This window comes from Pseudorca crassidens, chromosome 2 (genome assembly GCF_039906515.1).
Source record: "Pseudorca crassidens isolate mPseCra1 chromosome 2, mPseCra1.hap1, whole genome shotgun sequence".
NCBI lineage: Eukaryota > Metazoa > Chordata > Mammalia > Artiodactyla > Delphinidae > Pseudorca > Pseudorca crassidens.
In genome coordinates this window covers 171,200,520-171,216,462 of record NC_090297.1, presented here as the reverse complement: position 1 = coordinate 171,216,462, position 15,943 = coordinate 171,200,520, and the positions used below count along the sequence as shown (strand labels likewise).

Here is a 15,943-nt window from a genome sequence, read left to right as displayed (position 1 = left end):
TGTTAGCAATGTTAATAATTCAGGCATTATTATGTCTATTACATAAATTAGACAACTGAAAGTTAGGAAGGTTAACAAACTTTCCTAAAATGATAGAGTTGACAAATAGCAGATTCAAACCCAGGCATCTCAACCACAGAGGCTGTCTCACCCCCTAGCATCCCTCTTGTCCTCCTCCAATCTATTCTTCATAGTGTAGCTGGAACCATCTTTTTCAGAGTGTATATTGAACACCTCATTCCTCTGTTTAAAATTACTTCATAACTTCCTATTCCCTTTAGGAAAAAAATAAATCCTAGCACAGCTTCCAACCCTCCAGTAAGGTCCTGCCTATCTCCCTAGCTTCATTTTACAGCTCATCCCATCTGCCCCAGTCATACTTCATTCTGTTCTTGATGCCTAAATGCTTTTCATGGGCAGTTCTGTCTGCTGAAATGATTTGGACCCACCTTTTCTGCTTAGCTCACTCTATGCATATCAGGTCTTGTGACTCTTCCTCCAGTAACCTATTCTGGGCTAGTTCAGATATGCCTGTTAGTTTCACAGCATTCTATTTCCTATAGAGTGCTGAGGAAAATTACAATTAATCTCACTTCCACCAGACTGTAACCACCCTGAAGGCAGGAACCTCATCTGATTAATTCATCATTGTCTACCCAGCATCCAATACAGTGCTTGCCACAAAGGAGGCACTCGAACACTGGAATTCACAAAACTGCACCAAATTATGAGGTAGGCATTGATCCCAACAAGTACTATATTTAAAAAAACAAAAACAGAATTTAGATTAATTATAAAATCTGTATTTTTTCTTATAGAAAAAGAAGGGAAATAAAATATGATTCAAGAATATCTCCCAGTGACTTAAAATTTCTTGGACCCAGAAGGTGGAAATCAACAGTTATAAAATTAGAAACTCATTGGACATTTGGATGATGAAGCAGTCATATGAGGGAGAAATGGTTCTGGGTGTTGTGTGATATGTGTGTTTGTGCATGTACGTATATATACACATACATACGCATATTCACATATATACACACACAAGTGTGTGCATAATGTTACAAGGAATTTTCTTGAAACGAATGAAGCTCTGGCAAATGAAAATAAGTGGTACAGTTGTCAGGATCACTAACTTACATTTATAAAATATCAGTGATATGAAAGAGAGAAAAAGCGTGAGCACACAGGGAAGCACTCTGTGGTATCTATTCTTTAGGGGAAAAACCAAAAGTAATTGGAACACTGTAAAATTCATTTCAGGCTTTAGTTGAGAACAAGCCATTCTTTTACAGCTATCAACAATTAATTTGTTATTCTTCTCCTAGGCCTGCATATTCTCTCTTAAAAAGTTTCAGGAGGAGTAAAATAGAAAAGAAAGCAGCTCAAAATCTGTGCCATTCAATTGGAGAGAAATAAGACTATCATTTTTTATAGTAATTTGCAACGAGATTCTGCCCTTTGCTTCTTTGCATTCACCAACAGCAATTTGCTTTATATGTGTTGCCAGAAATAGAGTATGGCCCTGACAGTTAGTACATAGTTTCCTATCTGACTCACCATGTGATCAAAATCACAAACGTAGAAGGCTTCTATTTTAGACTCAAGGCCATTGTGGCTGGGATTCTATGTATTTTCCCTTGTGTGAAGGTACCTAGGTCCTTAAGGTTCATGACGATGGCATCATTCATGTACTAACAGCTCTCCAATTTGGATAAATTCCCCATTAGCACAGATACTTAGAAGTAGAATTTGGACTTTTTGCAATAGGTTCAAGCCACAGAGAAATCTAGGACAGCTAGGAAGGATTTTTACAAAAACATGATTTGTTAGATGAATCTGTAAAGACCAGGAGTGTAGATTTTGGTGCAGAAGATTGGGTTGCCCAAGTTTTGGAGGCTAAGGAAGGGCACAGAAAAATCAGAGGTATCAGCAGAGAAGAACAAGAAAGGTATTAAAGCAGCCAGGGAGGCTGCAGCCTGGAGGTTAGGGCTTCAAGGAAAAGACTACATAGGAGTTTGTCTTAGGGTTAATTCCCCTCCTCCTCTCAGCAGCATGATTATAAAGGTTAATCCCACCAGTATTTCAGCTGTCCTATTTTTAAGCAGTTCTGATTAGGATGACTCAGGTACTTTCCTGCTCAATGATTACTTCCTGCCTTACCCGAATGTGCCTTATTCTAGACCATTACCTCTCCTTTTATGACTCCTAACTACAGAAGTAGTTCTGTAGTTAGAACTTCCCTCCCACTTAAACTTCAGCTCCTGAGTGTAGCTTAAAGATAACTGACCTTAATTTCTTTCTTTTGTTTTTCTTTTTAAACTCAATAGATTTCTGATCTCCCTCCATTAGGTCCACTTCATCTTCCCCAAGTACGTGTCTGCATCATTTTAACTGGTCTTTTGGAGATTTCTTTCCATGGGTGATTTTGTACCACAGTTTAAAGCACGGTCATTAGGACAAAGGTATTACCTTCCATTATGCAGGGCTGAGAGCTCATACCCCCAAATCAGCCCACTAAAGTTTCTTCTTTTCTCCAGTTTTCTTTCTAACTCCAGTCCCAGACCAGACAAGTCTCATGTGGGAAACAATGTGTTATACAGCTAACGCAAAAAGTCACCCATATCATAAAACAGTATTGCTTTATCCAGGAGAAGGCTTACAGCATCCTTAGAGTTCAAAGTTATTAGCCAGGCAGCTGGTATCCTCTCCTGTAGTGGCTATTTGCACAGCAGAGCACCTGCCCTGGACATAAAAGAAGAGCCCATTTCCTAGCAATGTCCCTCCTGAGGACCGTGAACAACTAGGCTTTGCTAAGGTCTGGAAATGGGAGAGAGAAAACAAGTTTAACCTCTAGGCCTTATTCAGAAAAGGAGGGCAGAGCTGAGGCTAAGCACTAATTATGAGCCATTTAGAAGAAACAATTCTCATCTTCAACCAGAGAATGGACACCATGTTAAGAGAAAAGTCTAGGGAGGAATTTGTGGCTCACCTACCCCAGGCAACAAAAGACTATTTGAGAAATGGTTTTGCAAGTCAATCTTTTCAAAATGAAGTGTAGGAGATGATGCTAATTTTCAAATTAAAATAACAATTTTCCTCCATTTGATGGTTTTGTATAAAAATCATGCTAAAATTATTATTCATAGATTTGACCAAATGTTAACAAATGCTAAATAAATATGATTATTCATCTCAAGCTATCATTTCTCTTTAAACATTTGAAAAACTCATTTTCGACTAGTTTAGATGTATTTTAAATGCCCTCCTCCTCCTATTGCTTCTTCCTGGACTGCTTCCCCTGTTTGAATACCTTGCCGAATCCTATTTGCTTTTAAAACCCAGCTCAGGAAACACTACTAGGTTCTTTATGTCTCCCAGCCTTCAAGAACTAATCAGTCCCTTGATTTTACTACTTCTCTATCTTATGCATTTCTAATATTGCATTTATCACAAATATGTTATAATCTGCACATGAGTCAGTTTCCCCTACTAAACTGTAATGCCTTCATATATTTCTGGTTGTATATCTTACAGCAGCACAGGCTCTGGTGTATAGTAATTTATTCAATAGACGTTAATTGAAAAAAATGGATATATGAAAGAAATGGATAGATGGGTGAAAGGATGGATGAGTAGACGGATGGGAGGATATCTGTTACTCTTTACAATTATCAGATGATATCTCTAATACTGAAGAGAAAATGGTAAACATAAATCTGTGAGTCATGAGAGTGGTTAGAAGAGGTAGGGTATCAGGGAGGATTAGTAGGAAATGTATATGGATAAGCACGATAAATTCAAAATGTAATCCTTGCCAGATCAACGGATGGAACAGGGCTTCAGAAAGAAAATATCACTCCAAAAATATGTCTCCAGTTCGTAGAATGAAGGATAGAATAAGATGCTTATATAAGGGAAATTATTCTATCGGACTTTCTGTTTTATAAAAAACCTGGTTTTCCTATTTGAGTATCCGTGAGAAGCCTTCATAAGTATATTCTCTAAGAATCAAATCCAATAACAACAATGAATATAAAGAAGCAGCGCTCTGATTATGTCTTAGAGATTACAGTGCACAGATACACATGTATATTCATAATCCACAGCAAAACTTTTTCTTTGCCCTCACTTTTCTCAGTCTCAATATTTTTCAGATGCATGCTCTAAAGTCTCTGTCCTATGCCATGGCAAACATCTCAAACACTTCTCTAACTTTGTCCGTGGAGTAAGCCCACTTCTAGCCCTCTCGGTCGGCTCTCCATTACGTGATCACTGTAGCTGCTCACAGCTCTGTTCATTTTTATTTTGTAACTATTATTCAGATTCAGCACAACAAATGAAATATCCCAGGACCTCAAGCAGTAGCGAGAAACATGGGTTGAGATGAGTTTGAGCACTGGGGGGAGGTTACAGACACTTGTAAGAGTCTCTATTTCAACCCACCCTCAAATATTTGTTAAGTGAATGTTTATAACAAATAAAGAGGGATTCAGAATAAGAGTTTCACTCTTTCAGAGCGCAGATTCTGGGGTCGGATGGACTTGGATTTGTAAACGGCTCTTCTACTTAATGAGACTGCATTTCCCCTAAGGAAATAATACTGGTCCTTCCACCATAGAAATAATGTGCATATTAAATGGAATTTTTTTAGATAAAACACTATTCCAGGGTCTGGCATACAGTATACACTTGGTAAATATTATCATCATTGTAATTTTTACTAGGCAGTTTTCAATGCAAGTGGGATTTTCCTAAAATTTAGATAATGACCTGTCAATATCCTTTTTTTTTCCCCCCCAGATGTGAGTAGGATTGTGATCCATATTTCCTATGACAAGATTCTTTCCTGGTGGTTTATTAAGGAAAAGGCTCTTACTCTGTGGTCTTTCTGTGAAAAACAGGCTAATCTGGAAAAGCTGTTTCACCGAACACTGGGGCATGTGTCATAATCGGATCTCAATTTTGATGCACTGATTTTTAATGGAGTATCAGCCATCTAATTCCAATTCCATTGGCAGGGTCTTGCATGCAATGCTGGTTGATGAGCTCATTTCTTGACAACTATGATACACTTCTTAATGAAACAAGATACTCTATTTTCTAATGGTCTGTATGAGTTATAAAAGCAAACCCAAAGTAAATACCAGAGGGAAGCATGAGGAATTGTCCTATTAGCGCGAAACATGTCATGGGAAGCTGTTTTCATTATAAATTAGCCTTTATTTTATTCCAAAGCTGCAGGATCCTCAATAAACCCTCTCTGCCTCTAGTTCTCAAGGACAAGGGTGGGTCACTGGCTGGGGACGCCTTGACACCGTTCCCTGCCTTTCTCCACCCGGCCTCTGATTAACTGCCTGCTGCCAAACGTTATGAGGTCATCCAGTCCTGAAAAAACGAACCGGGAAAACATATTCCGTGCTCTATTTATGAGTGTAGGTATGTGTCCATCCATATATGTACACACAGTCCAAATAATTTTAAATTAAAGCATTTTTAAAATACTTAATGGAGGTTAAGCAGCATTCTTAACCTCTTTTCGAGTTATTGAATGGCATATTAAAACCAATGTGGCTCTAATGTACCTTCTAATGTGCACTGCTGCTTTAACAAATTGCCTATAAATTTTCGTTGAATTAAGCCTATTCCTTGTACAATCCTAGTAAGGTTAAGTTAATAATACATGAGGTTTCATTATATGCACCTTCCTTAATAATGCTTTTTACGAAAGTAGGACAAGAGTCCATGTGTACTAGTCTAGGATGGTCAGTGATATTTACAATCACAGATGAAAAAGGCAGTCTGGAGTCCTTGTGCTCGTTCATTCGCCACCACTGTCCATACTGCTCCCTCCGCGGCTCGATGCTCGCACACATCGGTGTGGTGTTCTCCCCTGTAGGATATAATCTAGTTCTCTCAGATGGGTTTAAAGAAGTAGAAAGAAAGCTTCCGATTGCAGCAGTGCCTTTTAATGTGCCCATTGCCAGGCTGGCTACCGTGAAGCATCCGTTTATAATAAAGATACTTCAGGATGAAGGTTTCTTTTTTTCAATCTAAGTTTCAAGGGCAGAGATGATAAAAACCCAGAAAACAAAATTCAAAGTAGTTTCTGAAGCTAGAACAATGCAGAACAGAAAAAAAAAGAAGAAAAAAAAAAAGAGGTCCACAAACACACTTTGACTTTTCCATAGGCTATGCATATGTGTACAGAATACCTTGTGCTGTCCAAAAGATGCATCAGGTCCTTAGGCCACTAGTGTCTTTCCTCCCTGCAAGGTAGAATGCCATATCCTCCCTATGTGTAGCTAAAGAAACACTCACAGGCTTGCACTATGCCCATGCCTAAAAAGAGGAGAAGGGCATTGAGATATTCTTCAGTGTAAGTCATTCACTAGTTCAGGAAATATATATGGACCCCCCACTATGGTGATGTGCTCCATGCCCTGGTATAGAGCACTGAACAACCTGAGAAAAGCAATGAGACTTGTAGGCTGGAGAGGAACAACCTATGTCTGGAAATGAAGTCATGGAGGTCATGGGCATTACAGATCATGGGGGCCATTAGAGTCCATCAACTTTGCTGTTTCCTTACAATGATGGAGAGCCAGTGCAGGGTACGGTGATATGATCTGACCGAAGTCCGAACACATCACTTTGCCTGCATGTTGGAGAAGGATAAAGAGGAGAAACAGCGAGTTCAGGCAGCTATTGGGAAAGTCCAGGAGAAACGTGACCACGTTTTGGACCAAGATGGGTAAGTGAGGCGGGTGAGAAGTGGTCAAATCCTGGATATATGTGAAACCAACAAGATTGATTTTGATAGAAGAGACAAGAATTATGGGAAAACTCAAGGTTGACCGCAAGGATTTGATCTGAAAAGATTAAACCCAGAAAATACTAGGGTAACATTTTCAGTTAAGCTTGGTTGATTGGACAATTTTTCCCTTCTAAGTCCAAAACATTAAAAAAAAAGAACAGAAGAGGAAATTGCCACTCAGGACAGATGTCTACAAGTAAAAGCCAAAGCCAAGCACTTGCAGGGGGACAGGCCAACAATAAGCTAATTGACGCAGGTTTTCATAACTCTGGGAAAAAAGTGAAACTGAAGGCTTCAGAGATTTCTGAAGGCAGGTGTGACTTTCCCCAAACAGAAAGTTTTCCCTCTCACATTTTGGGAAAAGAAAATGAGTTTTCTCTTTAGAAGTTATGCCAGAGGGGGTCTGTACTCAACAGGTACAGGGATGAAGTGCTACAGTGAACAGGGGGATTATATGAAAGGGTACCTGTGATGGTTAATTTTATGGGTCAACTTGGCTAGATTTGATGTCCAATTGTTCAGTCAAACACTGGTCTAGATGTTGCTATGAAGGTGTTTTATAGATTTTCCCAAAACATAAGAACATTAATCTACAGACAAAATGCCCCACTGAATTACCAGCGAAAGTATTTATCAAAAAAGCATCTCATCATGAAATTTTCTGACATGAGGGATATAGAAATGGTAAAGCTTCTGGAATGTAAAAAAAAAAAGAGAAAGAAACAAGAATCTAGTTGGTACTGCTAGAAGATAATGGTGAAATAAATTTATTGAGTGAAAAGGATTCTATATAATGGTACAATTTCAAACAGCTATGAGTATGGAATAAAGATAATTTCAGGTGTTCAAAATTCTAAAGAAAAATCACTTTCCTCCCTGTACTCCTTTTCAGAAGCTACTGGAGCATTTGCTCTACCAAATACACAAATAAATCAAGAAAAAAGAACACATAGGACTCAGGAAACAGGGGATCCACCACAGGATATGTGAAGGAAGTCTTCAGTACAGTTGCAAAGGTAAGACCTAGGATACAGCATGTGACAGAACTATAGATCAACAGGCTTAAATCAGAACAGGAGGGTCAGGAGTTCAGATCCTCCCATGGACTAGTATATTCAGTGGAAAAAAAATACACATATATATATGTATGTATGTATGTATATACACACAGACATCTCCTATTGGTTCTTTTTCTCTGGAGAACCCTACCTAATACAGATGTCTCTGTTAAAACTCCTGATTATTTCTCATTTCAATTAAACAAACCACTTACTGACTGCATGCAATATACAAGGAATTACATCAATATTGTGGCTATGTAAGCTGCATAATATAATCCTTACTGTCAAGATATCAAAACTCAAAGGAAATATGACAACTGCACTAGTAAATAAAATACACGGTAACTTTAAATATGATAATTATTTTCATTAACAGTGATGGTCCCCATTCTATATCCTCCTTAAAAGAGAGGACAGTTTGCCATACACCTTTGGAGAGGAGTTTTGTGTCATCTGTACTTAGGCAAATAGCTACTAAGAAATTATCCTCCTAAAAAAACAACACTCTACCACATAAATCCCCAAGAGAAAGGGGTCAGGAGACCATGAGAATTGAGTATGATTTTTCCAATAATTTTTAAATTTTTATTTCTATCAAAATTTACATGCAGATAGTTTTTAAAATCAAATAGAACTTAAAGACTCAGAATGTAAAGTGGCAGCCTGCTGCTTCATCCTTCTCCCAGGAACTTCCCTGCCTAGAGCAATCACCTTCAACTCCTATAGATGTTTCTTCTGGCTTTCATTTCTCGATTTCTGAATAACATGCATGTATTGTTACATCTCAACTCTTAAAATTTAGACTACTGCCTTTCTACTATAGAAAATGAATATTTAGCTCTTTCTACCTCCTCCTCAATAATCCCCTTAGTTGGTTAAATCACTTTTCAGAGATTATCTTATTATGACTACATAAATCTATTTCACAGTTATACCCTATAATATGCTTGATTATATTTCCTTTCTTGAAAAATCTGCCTCTGCTTAGTTTTCTAGGAATCTCTTAGATATTTCTAGGAATCAAAACTCTCCAATAGAACCCTATCCAAGCAATATATCAGTTTCTTTTTTCCACCCCTGGTCCTCCTGTTCTGATTTAAGCCCACTGGTCTCTAGTTCCGTCGCATAGCTATATTCTAGGTCAGAATGAAACACTCAATAAATTTTAACCATGTAACGACTCAAAAGCCTATAACATTTGCTCTATTAATTTTTGCTGGTTTATTTACAAAGTAGGTTATATACATCATGGTTATTTGTGCAGGAAACTGACTACTTACTTTCCCAAATTAGAGATATTAATAAATAGTGAAAAAAAAGTCATCTTAGGATATAAAAAGTAGTAATGGATTGCAAATTTGGAAGGATAAATCTGAAGCTGAAAGAACGCAGTACGTTGCAGCTGTCAACACTCAATGATCTTCCTGTTTTCTGGGATACTTACCACCTGAAGGAGTGGTCCCGAGAAGCCATGCTTATGTTATGTGATCCTGACACCACTGGCCACAGTGAATTGGCTCAGACATGGCCACCCCGACAAAACTGAGTCAATTAGAATCTCACTCTTGGAATTGTAACCAAGAAGCAGCTAATGTCTCTCTGTATAGCTGCAACTAGAACTGTAAGCAAACTCAGGAGACAGGGGTGGCTATATAACCACGCAGAGAGGAAGAGAGAAGCAGAGTGCCCTTCTGCAGAAAGAGACGGAGGTGGGAATGAATGAATGAATATATACCAATGAGAGTTTTCTAGTTCCTGAGTCCTGACTGTGCTGCTCCCTATAAGGTTTTATGGGACATTCACTGATAATATAGCCTCCATTTATGTTGAAGCTTGTTCAAATTTTTTTCTGATATTTTATCTCAAAGAGAATTAACTATCCATCATTTCTTTTCTGTCTCTCTGGATTTACTTGTCACACTGACCAATGCCAAGGGAGAGGTTTGGTTCAATTCTACTAAGCTGAATTCCTTGTCATGCAAAACAAGACTTTAGTCCTACCCTTCCCTGGCAGGCAAATCACCCTTTCGAATTTGCATCACCCTCATTTTCACAGGTTCAGATAACTCAGAGCTGATTTTGCTAGACAGGACAACAATTAGTACAGCTGTTAAACAACCGATATTTATATTTATCATAACATCACGATGAATGTATTATAAAGGAAGTATATTGCTTTAGTTAAATCATATAAAGTCAAGGAGAAAGTTATGGACAGGGTCCATCTTTCTTCCAACTGGGAAACCTGGAAAGATGGGTACAGTAGGACTAAACAGTAGCCTATTTTATTAATTGAATGGCATTTAAAAATTATTTTAGATGTTTCTATTTGATGCCAGAACATATAGCTCATTTAGTAAAAACACTTGGTCAGCTTTTATTCAGAAAATCAGTTCATCATCTGAATATTTGGCACTGTGTGGATGACCAACTCAAGTTTCTCTTTCTCTAGAATATAAAATGTATTCTTGCTTTTCTTATTTTTTTTTCAGTTGTTAAAAGGGGATTTACTTCAAGTTGAGAAATTAAATAAAAGTCTCAGTTATGAAATGTCTGATTGGCTGGCATTCATCTAAAGGGTCACTCTCAAATACAGCAACACAAATATGCCATATAATCTTAAATAAACTAGTTACATCTCATTAGATAATGATATAAATGCAACAAAGGTGTTGGAGATTAATTTTTTAGAAGTCCTGACAGAGAAGCAAAGAGGAATCACCTGATACGGGATAAAAAGAAAACCTTCGTGTACTGAAAATGTAACACATTTCTCTCTTACCTGGTTGACACTGATTACACCTTCTTCCTCGACGACGCGGCAAACATAGGCACTGGCCACTGATTGGGTCACAAATGGTCCCAGGTAACGTCCCCCAGGGGTCACACTCACACATCTGGCAGCCTTGAGAATTGCCAACGGTCAGATGATACCTGTGAGGCTCACACTGATCACAGCGAAGACCTGTTACTCCTAATTTGCAGAGACACTGTCCTGTTGATTTGTCACACAGCAGAGAGCCATTTACTGTCCCAGTCCTATCACAGTTACAAGGCAGACAGAGGAAGGAGTTGTTTCGCTGTAGGTAGAAGTATCCCTCCAAACATTCACTGCATCGTCTCCCTCCAACATTGGGATTACAGATGCACTGTCCTGTCCGAGCATCACAGACGGTCCCAGACCGGGACCCAGCTACGTTGCAGTCACAGGCCTTACAACCGGTGGTGTCCAGTCCATAAAAGTGTTCTCTGCAGGTATCACACTGGAGTCCTTTGACTTCTTGTTTGCACTCACACTGCCCAGAAAGAGGATTGCAGAGTTTGTTCACTGAGCCGTGGAGGTTACACTGGCAGGGCTCACAGCCATCGTCATTAACACTTTGGAGAAATTTAAATCCAAAATCGCAATGATCACATCTAAGCCCTAAAGAGAAAAATGTGTTTAAAAAGGTAAAGATGTGAAAGATGTGTGTTAAAGCCCTAAAGATGTGTGTTAAAGCCCTAAATCCAAAATCGCAATGATCACATCTAAGCCCTAAAGAGAAAAATGTGTTTAAAAAGGTAAAGATGTGAAAGATGTGTGTTAAAAAGGTAAAGATGTGAAAGCATTCAAGCTTTCAAGATAGCTGTAGTGCAAACAATGCTACTGTCCACATTTAATACAGGCACAATAAAATGTTGAGTGTTTTTTCCACAAGTAATGCCAAAGAGGGCTGATCATATACTCAAAATACAATGGCAATACTTAACTTGCACTCACATACCACTTTATTTTTGCGATGTGCTCTATACAATTTTATTCATTACTTAACGCAAGGAGAAATGCTTAATGCAAATACTGCTTCTGTTGCACACACTGGAACTCTTTTCCTCTTTAATAAATATCAGAACTATTATTTTTAAATTATTTAACTATATTAAAACCATTATTCTTAGTTATTTCATAGTAACAAAGTATGTTCATTTAAAAGTTGAGAGTGAAATACATTTTCAAAGCCATCGGAAGAACTGCATATTACCACATAAGTTATTTTCCTAGAAATCAGCATCCTCCCAAAATGTTTAATAAATGTTAAGCTATAATATTTTTGTGAGAACAGTACACATACTCACTTCTGAATCTCACACAATTAAATAATTAATATAAATAAAAGTTATCCAGAGCAACTGTATCTCAATGCTTTTATACACTCCTATATTTTATCATTTTCAATTAATATAAATTATGCTCTCCTCGGCTCATAAAGCAATCACTTCGCTTGTCATATTGTGTGATTCAGAGCATACCTCTTTAAACACTAAGTAAATTCTGCTGTTTACATGACTCCTACTTAAAGGAGTACAAACATATATACATTTTACCTACAGAGAAAAATGTTTTATCACCTACACTTAAATCTGACAACTTTCTTTTGTTTCAAAAAAGTGTTACAAGGGAAAGGAATAAAAAAAATTGAATAGTAAATGTTGAGAGGCAAAATACTTTCTTTAGTTAGTCTTCACATATCCATGAATTTAAATAAGTGACTATGTGAGGTTGAATCCATTGAAAAATTTATTTCAAGCTATAATAGCATTAAAAAAATTAGTCATGAAATAACAGTCAAAAACACACTCAGGAAACCATAGGCAGAAAAGCATTTCCTAAACTGGAAGGAAACGCATAATATATATGTATATATATGGATAAAAATTCAAGAACTCCAATGGAAGGCAAGTTCTTTAACAGTGATGAATGACTCACCTAAGGCATATCATTTAATTTCAATAAGGAAAATAAAAAAGGACCACTATTGCTGCAAATTTTAAAAATAACTGTATTGTTAACAAGAATTATGACTCATTTTGAACTATTAAAATTGGTCTACATGGATTCACATCGTATCAGTTTTAAAAATATGCGCAGTGCTTATTTGAATATGCCATACATATTCCTGACAGGTAATCTATTCCTAACCGTACTCAGGAAGGCCTACAGGGCATCCCATTCGGTGTTAAAAAGTACAGGCGAGTTAGCACACTTGGCATTTAATTCACATTCTTCTCCCTTTTTATTCTAGATGAATGACCTACTTTAATAAAATTATTGGTGCTAATGTATTTTACTGGTGATAGAATCATTAGTAAGCTTTAACAGTTTTGTTAAATCTAACAGTTTGCTTTCTGAAGCACATACAACATATACTTGCATTTTCTGTTGTTTTTTTAATCATATGAACAAGGTAAAATTGAATAAGGTTACTTGCTAGTCCCATTAGGAAAAGAAATACATATACAAAGTTTACATTTCTATTAAAAAATACTGTATGTGCAGAAATAACTCTAGAGATAGTAATATCAAACTGATGATTTCATCTTCAAAAAGTATGTATTTATATTTTCCCGCAGAAAACTACCTGGTCAACCAGTAACACAGGTAAATGGCAGGGAGGCCGTAACAAATTTTAAGTAAATAGTAAAGTTTGATTCTTTGATCCTTCCTTAAGCTCTGGAATCTAACTACCACAGGAAAGATTTTATTGATACAGAGCTGTAACCATTTGATTGTCCCTAAAGCCCTTTCTTTAAATTTTGTTTTCACAGCTTGAATTTAAAGGATGTTTTATATCAAAGAACAAAGGATGCTCTATGGACTGAACTTGGAGGACTTCATTCAATATCACAGATAAACTTATACAAAAGTGTGCTTCTCTTTATGTTAGTTGTTCTTTTCTTTTTGTCCCTGAAAAGTTAGCTTTTGTATGCTTAAAATGCATCAGGGCAAGTTTTGGTAAAGATTTTGATTTAATCTTCTTTACACCAGAGAAATCTTGTGTAATACCATAAATTGCGTAATACTATAAATCTTGTGTAATACCATCAATATGTGCAAGCCCATATTCTTTTCTATTAAATTAAATGAAATGCTTGTCTAGCTGAATTGTACAAAATGATGCATGAATACCAACATATATAAAAGATAAAGAATTAGCTTTAGTGTTATATCACAGAAATGAAAATGTTACTCCAAATGATATGTTCGTATGTTTGTGTATATGCACGTTTGCGGGCACGTGTGTGTGTGTGTGTGTCTGCCAGGCATGTTTTTATTATTATAAGGTTCAGGTCAGTGTTAGAAAAACCATGGAAGACTTGGTGTCTTGAATGACAATAGAAAGGCAAAGGTCTTTTTTAAACTTTCTATGTGAACCAAGACGTGTTCAGTTACAAGGCTCACTTTATCTGGAAACTTTCCTCTCATAATATTCTCATATATCAACATTTCAAAGTGCATTACGTACATAGTGCATTTCGGGCACTTGATAAATTTTGTCCTTATATGGCTGTGGTTTCCCTCAAAAATGTTGGATGTAATAAATTGCTATAATCAAATCTAATTTCTGAAAAATACCTGTGGGAGCAACAAACAAAAAAAGCACGTCTTGTATAAAAAAATGATAAATAACACCAAAGGTAGCTGTTTATTATAATCAGCTTGGCGCTGAATTACAAAATTAAAATTATGTGGCCCTTTATAACTAACCCTAGCAATATACATGATCTGTGGAATTATGTTGACTTATTTTGCATTTCATAGGAACAGTTCAAAGAAATATAATAGAAAAAAATGGAAAGATTTATCACAAAGGACCCTGCAGCACAGAATATTTCGGAAAAAAATCCATTTATTTTGGTCTATTAAGAAAACTAGCATGGAAATGATTTGCTTAGAACTCATTAAGTGTAAAGCATTTTGAAAAAGTGCTAATTTTCTAAAAGAAACATCTATGCAGTAAGTAAATTATATTTTTCTATGACTTATTAGTATGGGACCATGTGAACTAATGCATCTACAGAATAAAGAAACTTCTAAAGGGTTGATTAAACTAAGCTTCAAGCTGAAGTTTGAGAGATTATTAATTTAGTCATTTTTAGACAGTTAATTTCATCCAAAATTTTTTTTCCCAGCCTGCCTTGAGCAAGGAAATTTGCTTTACTCTTCAGAGAAGAAATCAAATAGAGGATTTTATTCCAGATGGTAATAGAGATGTGACTGCAAACTTTTGCATTACACATACCAATAACATTTGCTTTGCACTTGCACTGGCCTGAATTTGGGTGACAGGTAATATCTCCATCCACTGTCCCAGAGGCATTACAGTTGCACGGAATGCAGCCATCAGGATCCCACTCTTGTAGGTTGTAGAATCCGTTCTGGCACTGATTGCACTGTCTGCCAGACACATGTCTCTTACAATTACACTGGCCTCCAATCTAGAGAAGATACAACATTTTGTAGGGTGAGGAACGTTTCTATTTTTAGATAATTTGCTCATTAGGTACAAGACAGAGAGGGCAGGGAGGGAAAACACTTTAAATGTGAAACAGACAAGAAGGTAATAAGGTATTTCCCCTCCTGACACAGAAACATGGGAGAGCTTCAGCAGGGTGAATATATAGAGCTGAATGGAAATAAACCCCATAGAAGTCAGTAGTGTATGACTAAAAGGGAAGTGGAATTAAGCCTTAAGCACCATATAAAGAAATCAAAATACAGTCATGGGGAGACTGAAAATAGAAAAGGGCCAGCCGTTAATTTAGTCTTTAATCTCCACCTCTCTGTTTCATTCCTCTCATTTACTCCTTGATCCAAACTTGTTCTGCGCATGCCCAGTGCTTCAACTGAGGAAGAATCTTTCTATAATAATATCACTCCACCAAGGTTTTAACAATGTTTAAAATAAAGTTCTTAACAGTATCCATTTATGCCTCCTGATAATGACCCTAATAACATTTTTTTACACAACTCTACTCTTAGGAATATTTCAGCATATTTATGGTTCATTTATATTATGAATTAATCACATCAAGTATATTTAACTGACTTACATTGTGGTAAAAAATGCAAAAAAGTTACTTGTTTTAGAGCACTGTCAACTAAAATAACAGCTGAACAAAGGAGAATTTTTCCTCTTCAAGCTGCTGTTTGAGAATGAAAATACACAGACTATATAATGCTTATCTACTCTGTGCATAGATAATGCTATGTTGGTTAAAGAAACAGCTAAAACCTTTCACTAGGGAA

The 15,943-nt window shown here is 36.7% G+C and overlaps 1 protein-coding gene across 1 annotated transcript in view; it reads right to left on the bottom strand.

Moving 5' to 3' along the window:
• Positions 1-15,943, bottom strand: part of USH2A (usherin) — a 770,355-nt gene that overhangs the window by 602,213 nt on the left and 152,199 nt on the right. Inside the window, exons 11-12 of the mRNA XM_067729757.1 lie at positions 14,937-15,132; positions 10,661-11,302 (exon numbers count right to left, since the gene is read on the bottom strand). Of these exons, the coding sequence (XP_067585858.1) occupies positions 10,661-11,302; positions 14,937-15,132 (838 nt within the window). The remainder of the gene's footprint in view (positions 1-10,660; positions 11,303-14,936; positions 15,133-15,943) is intronic.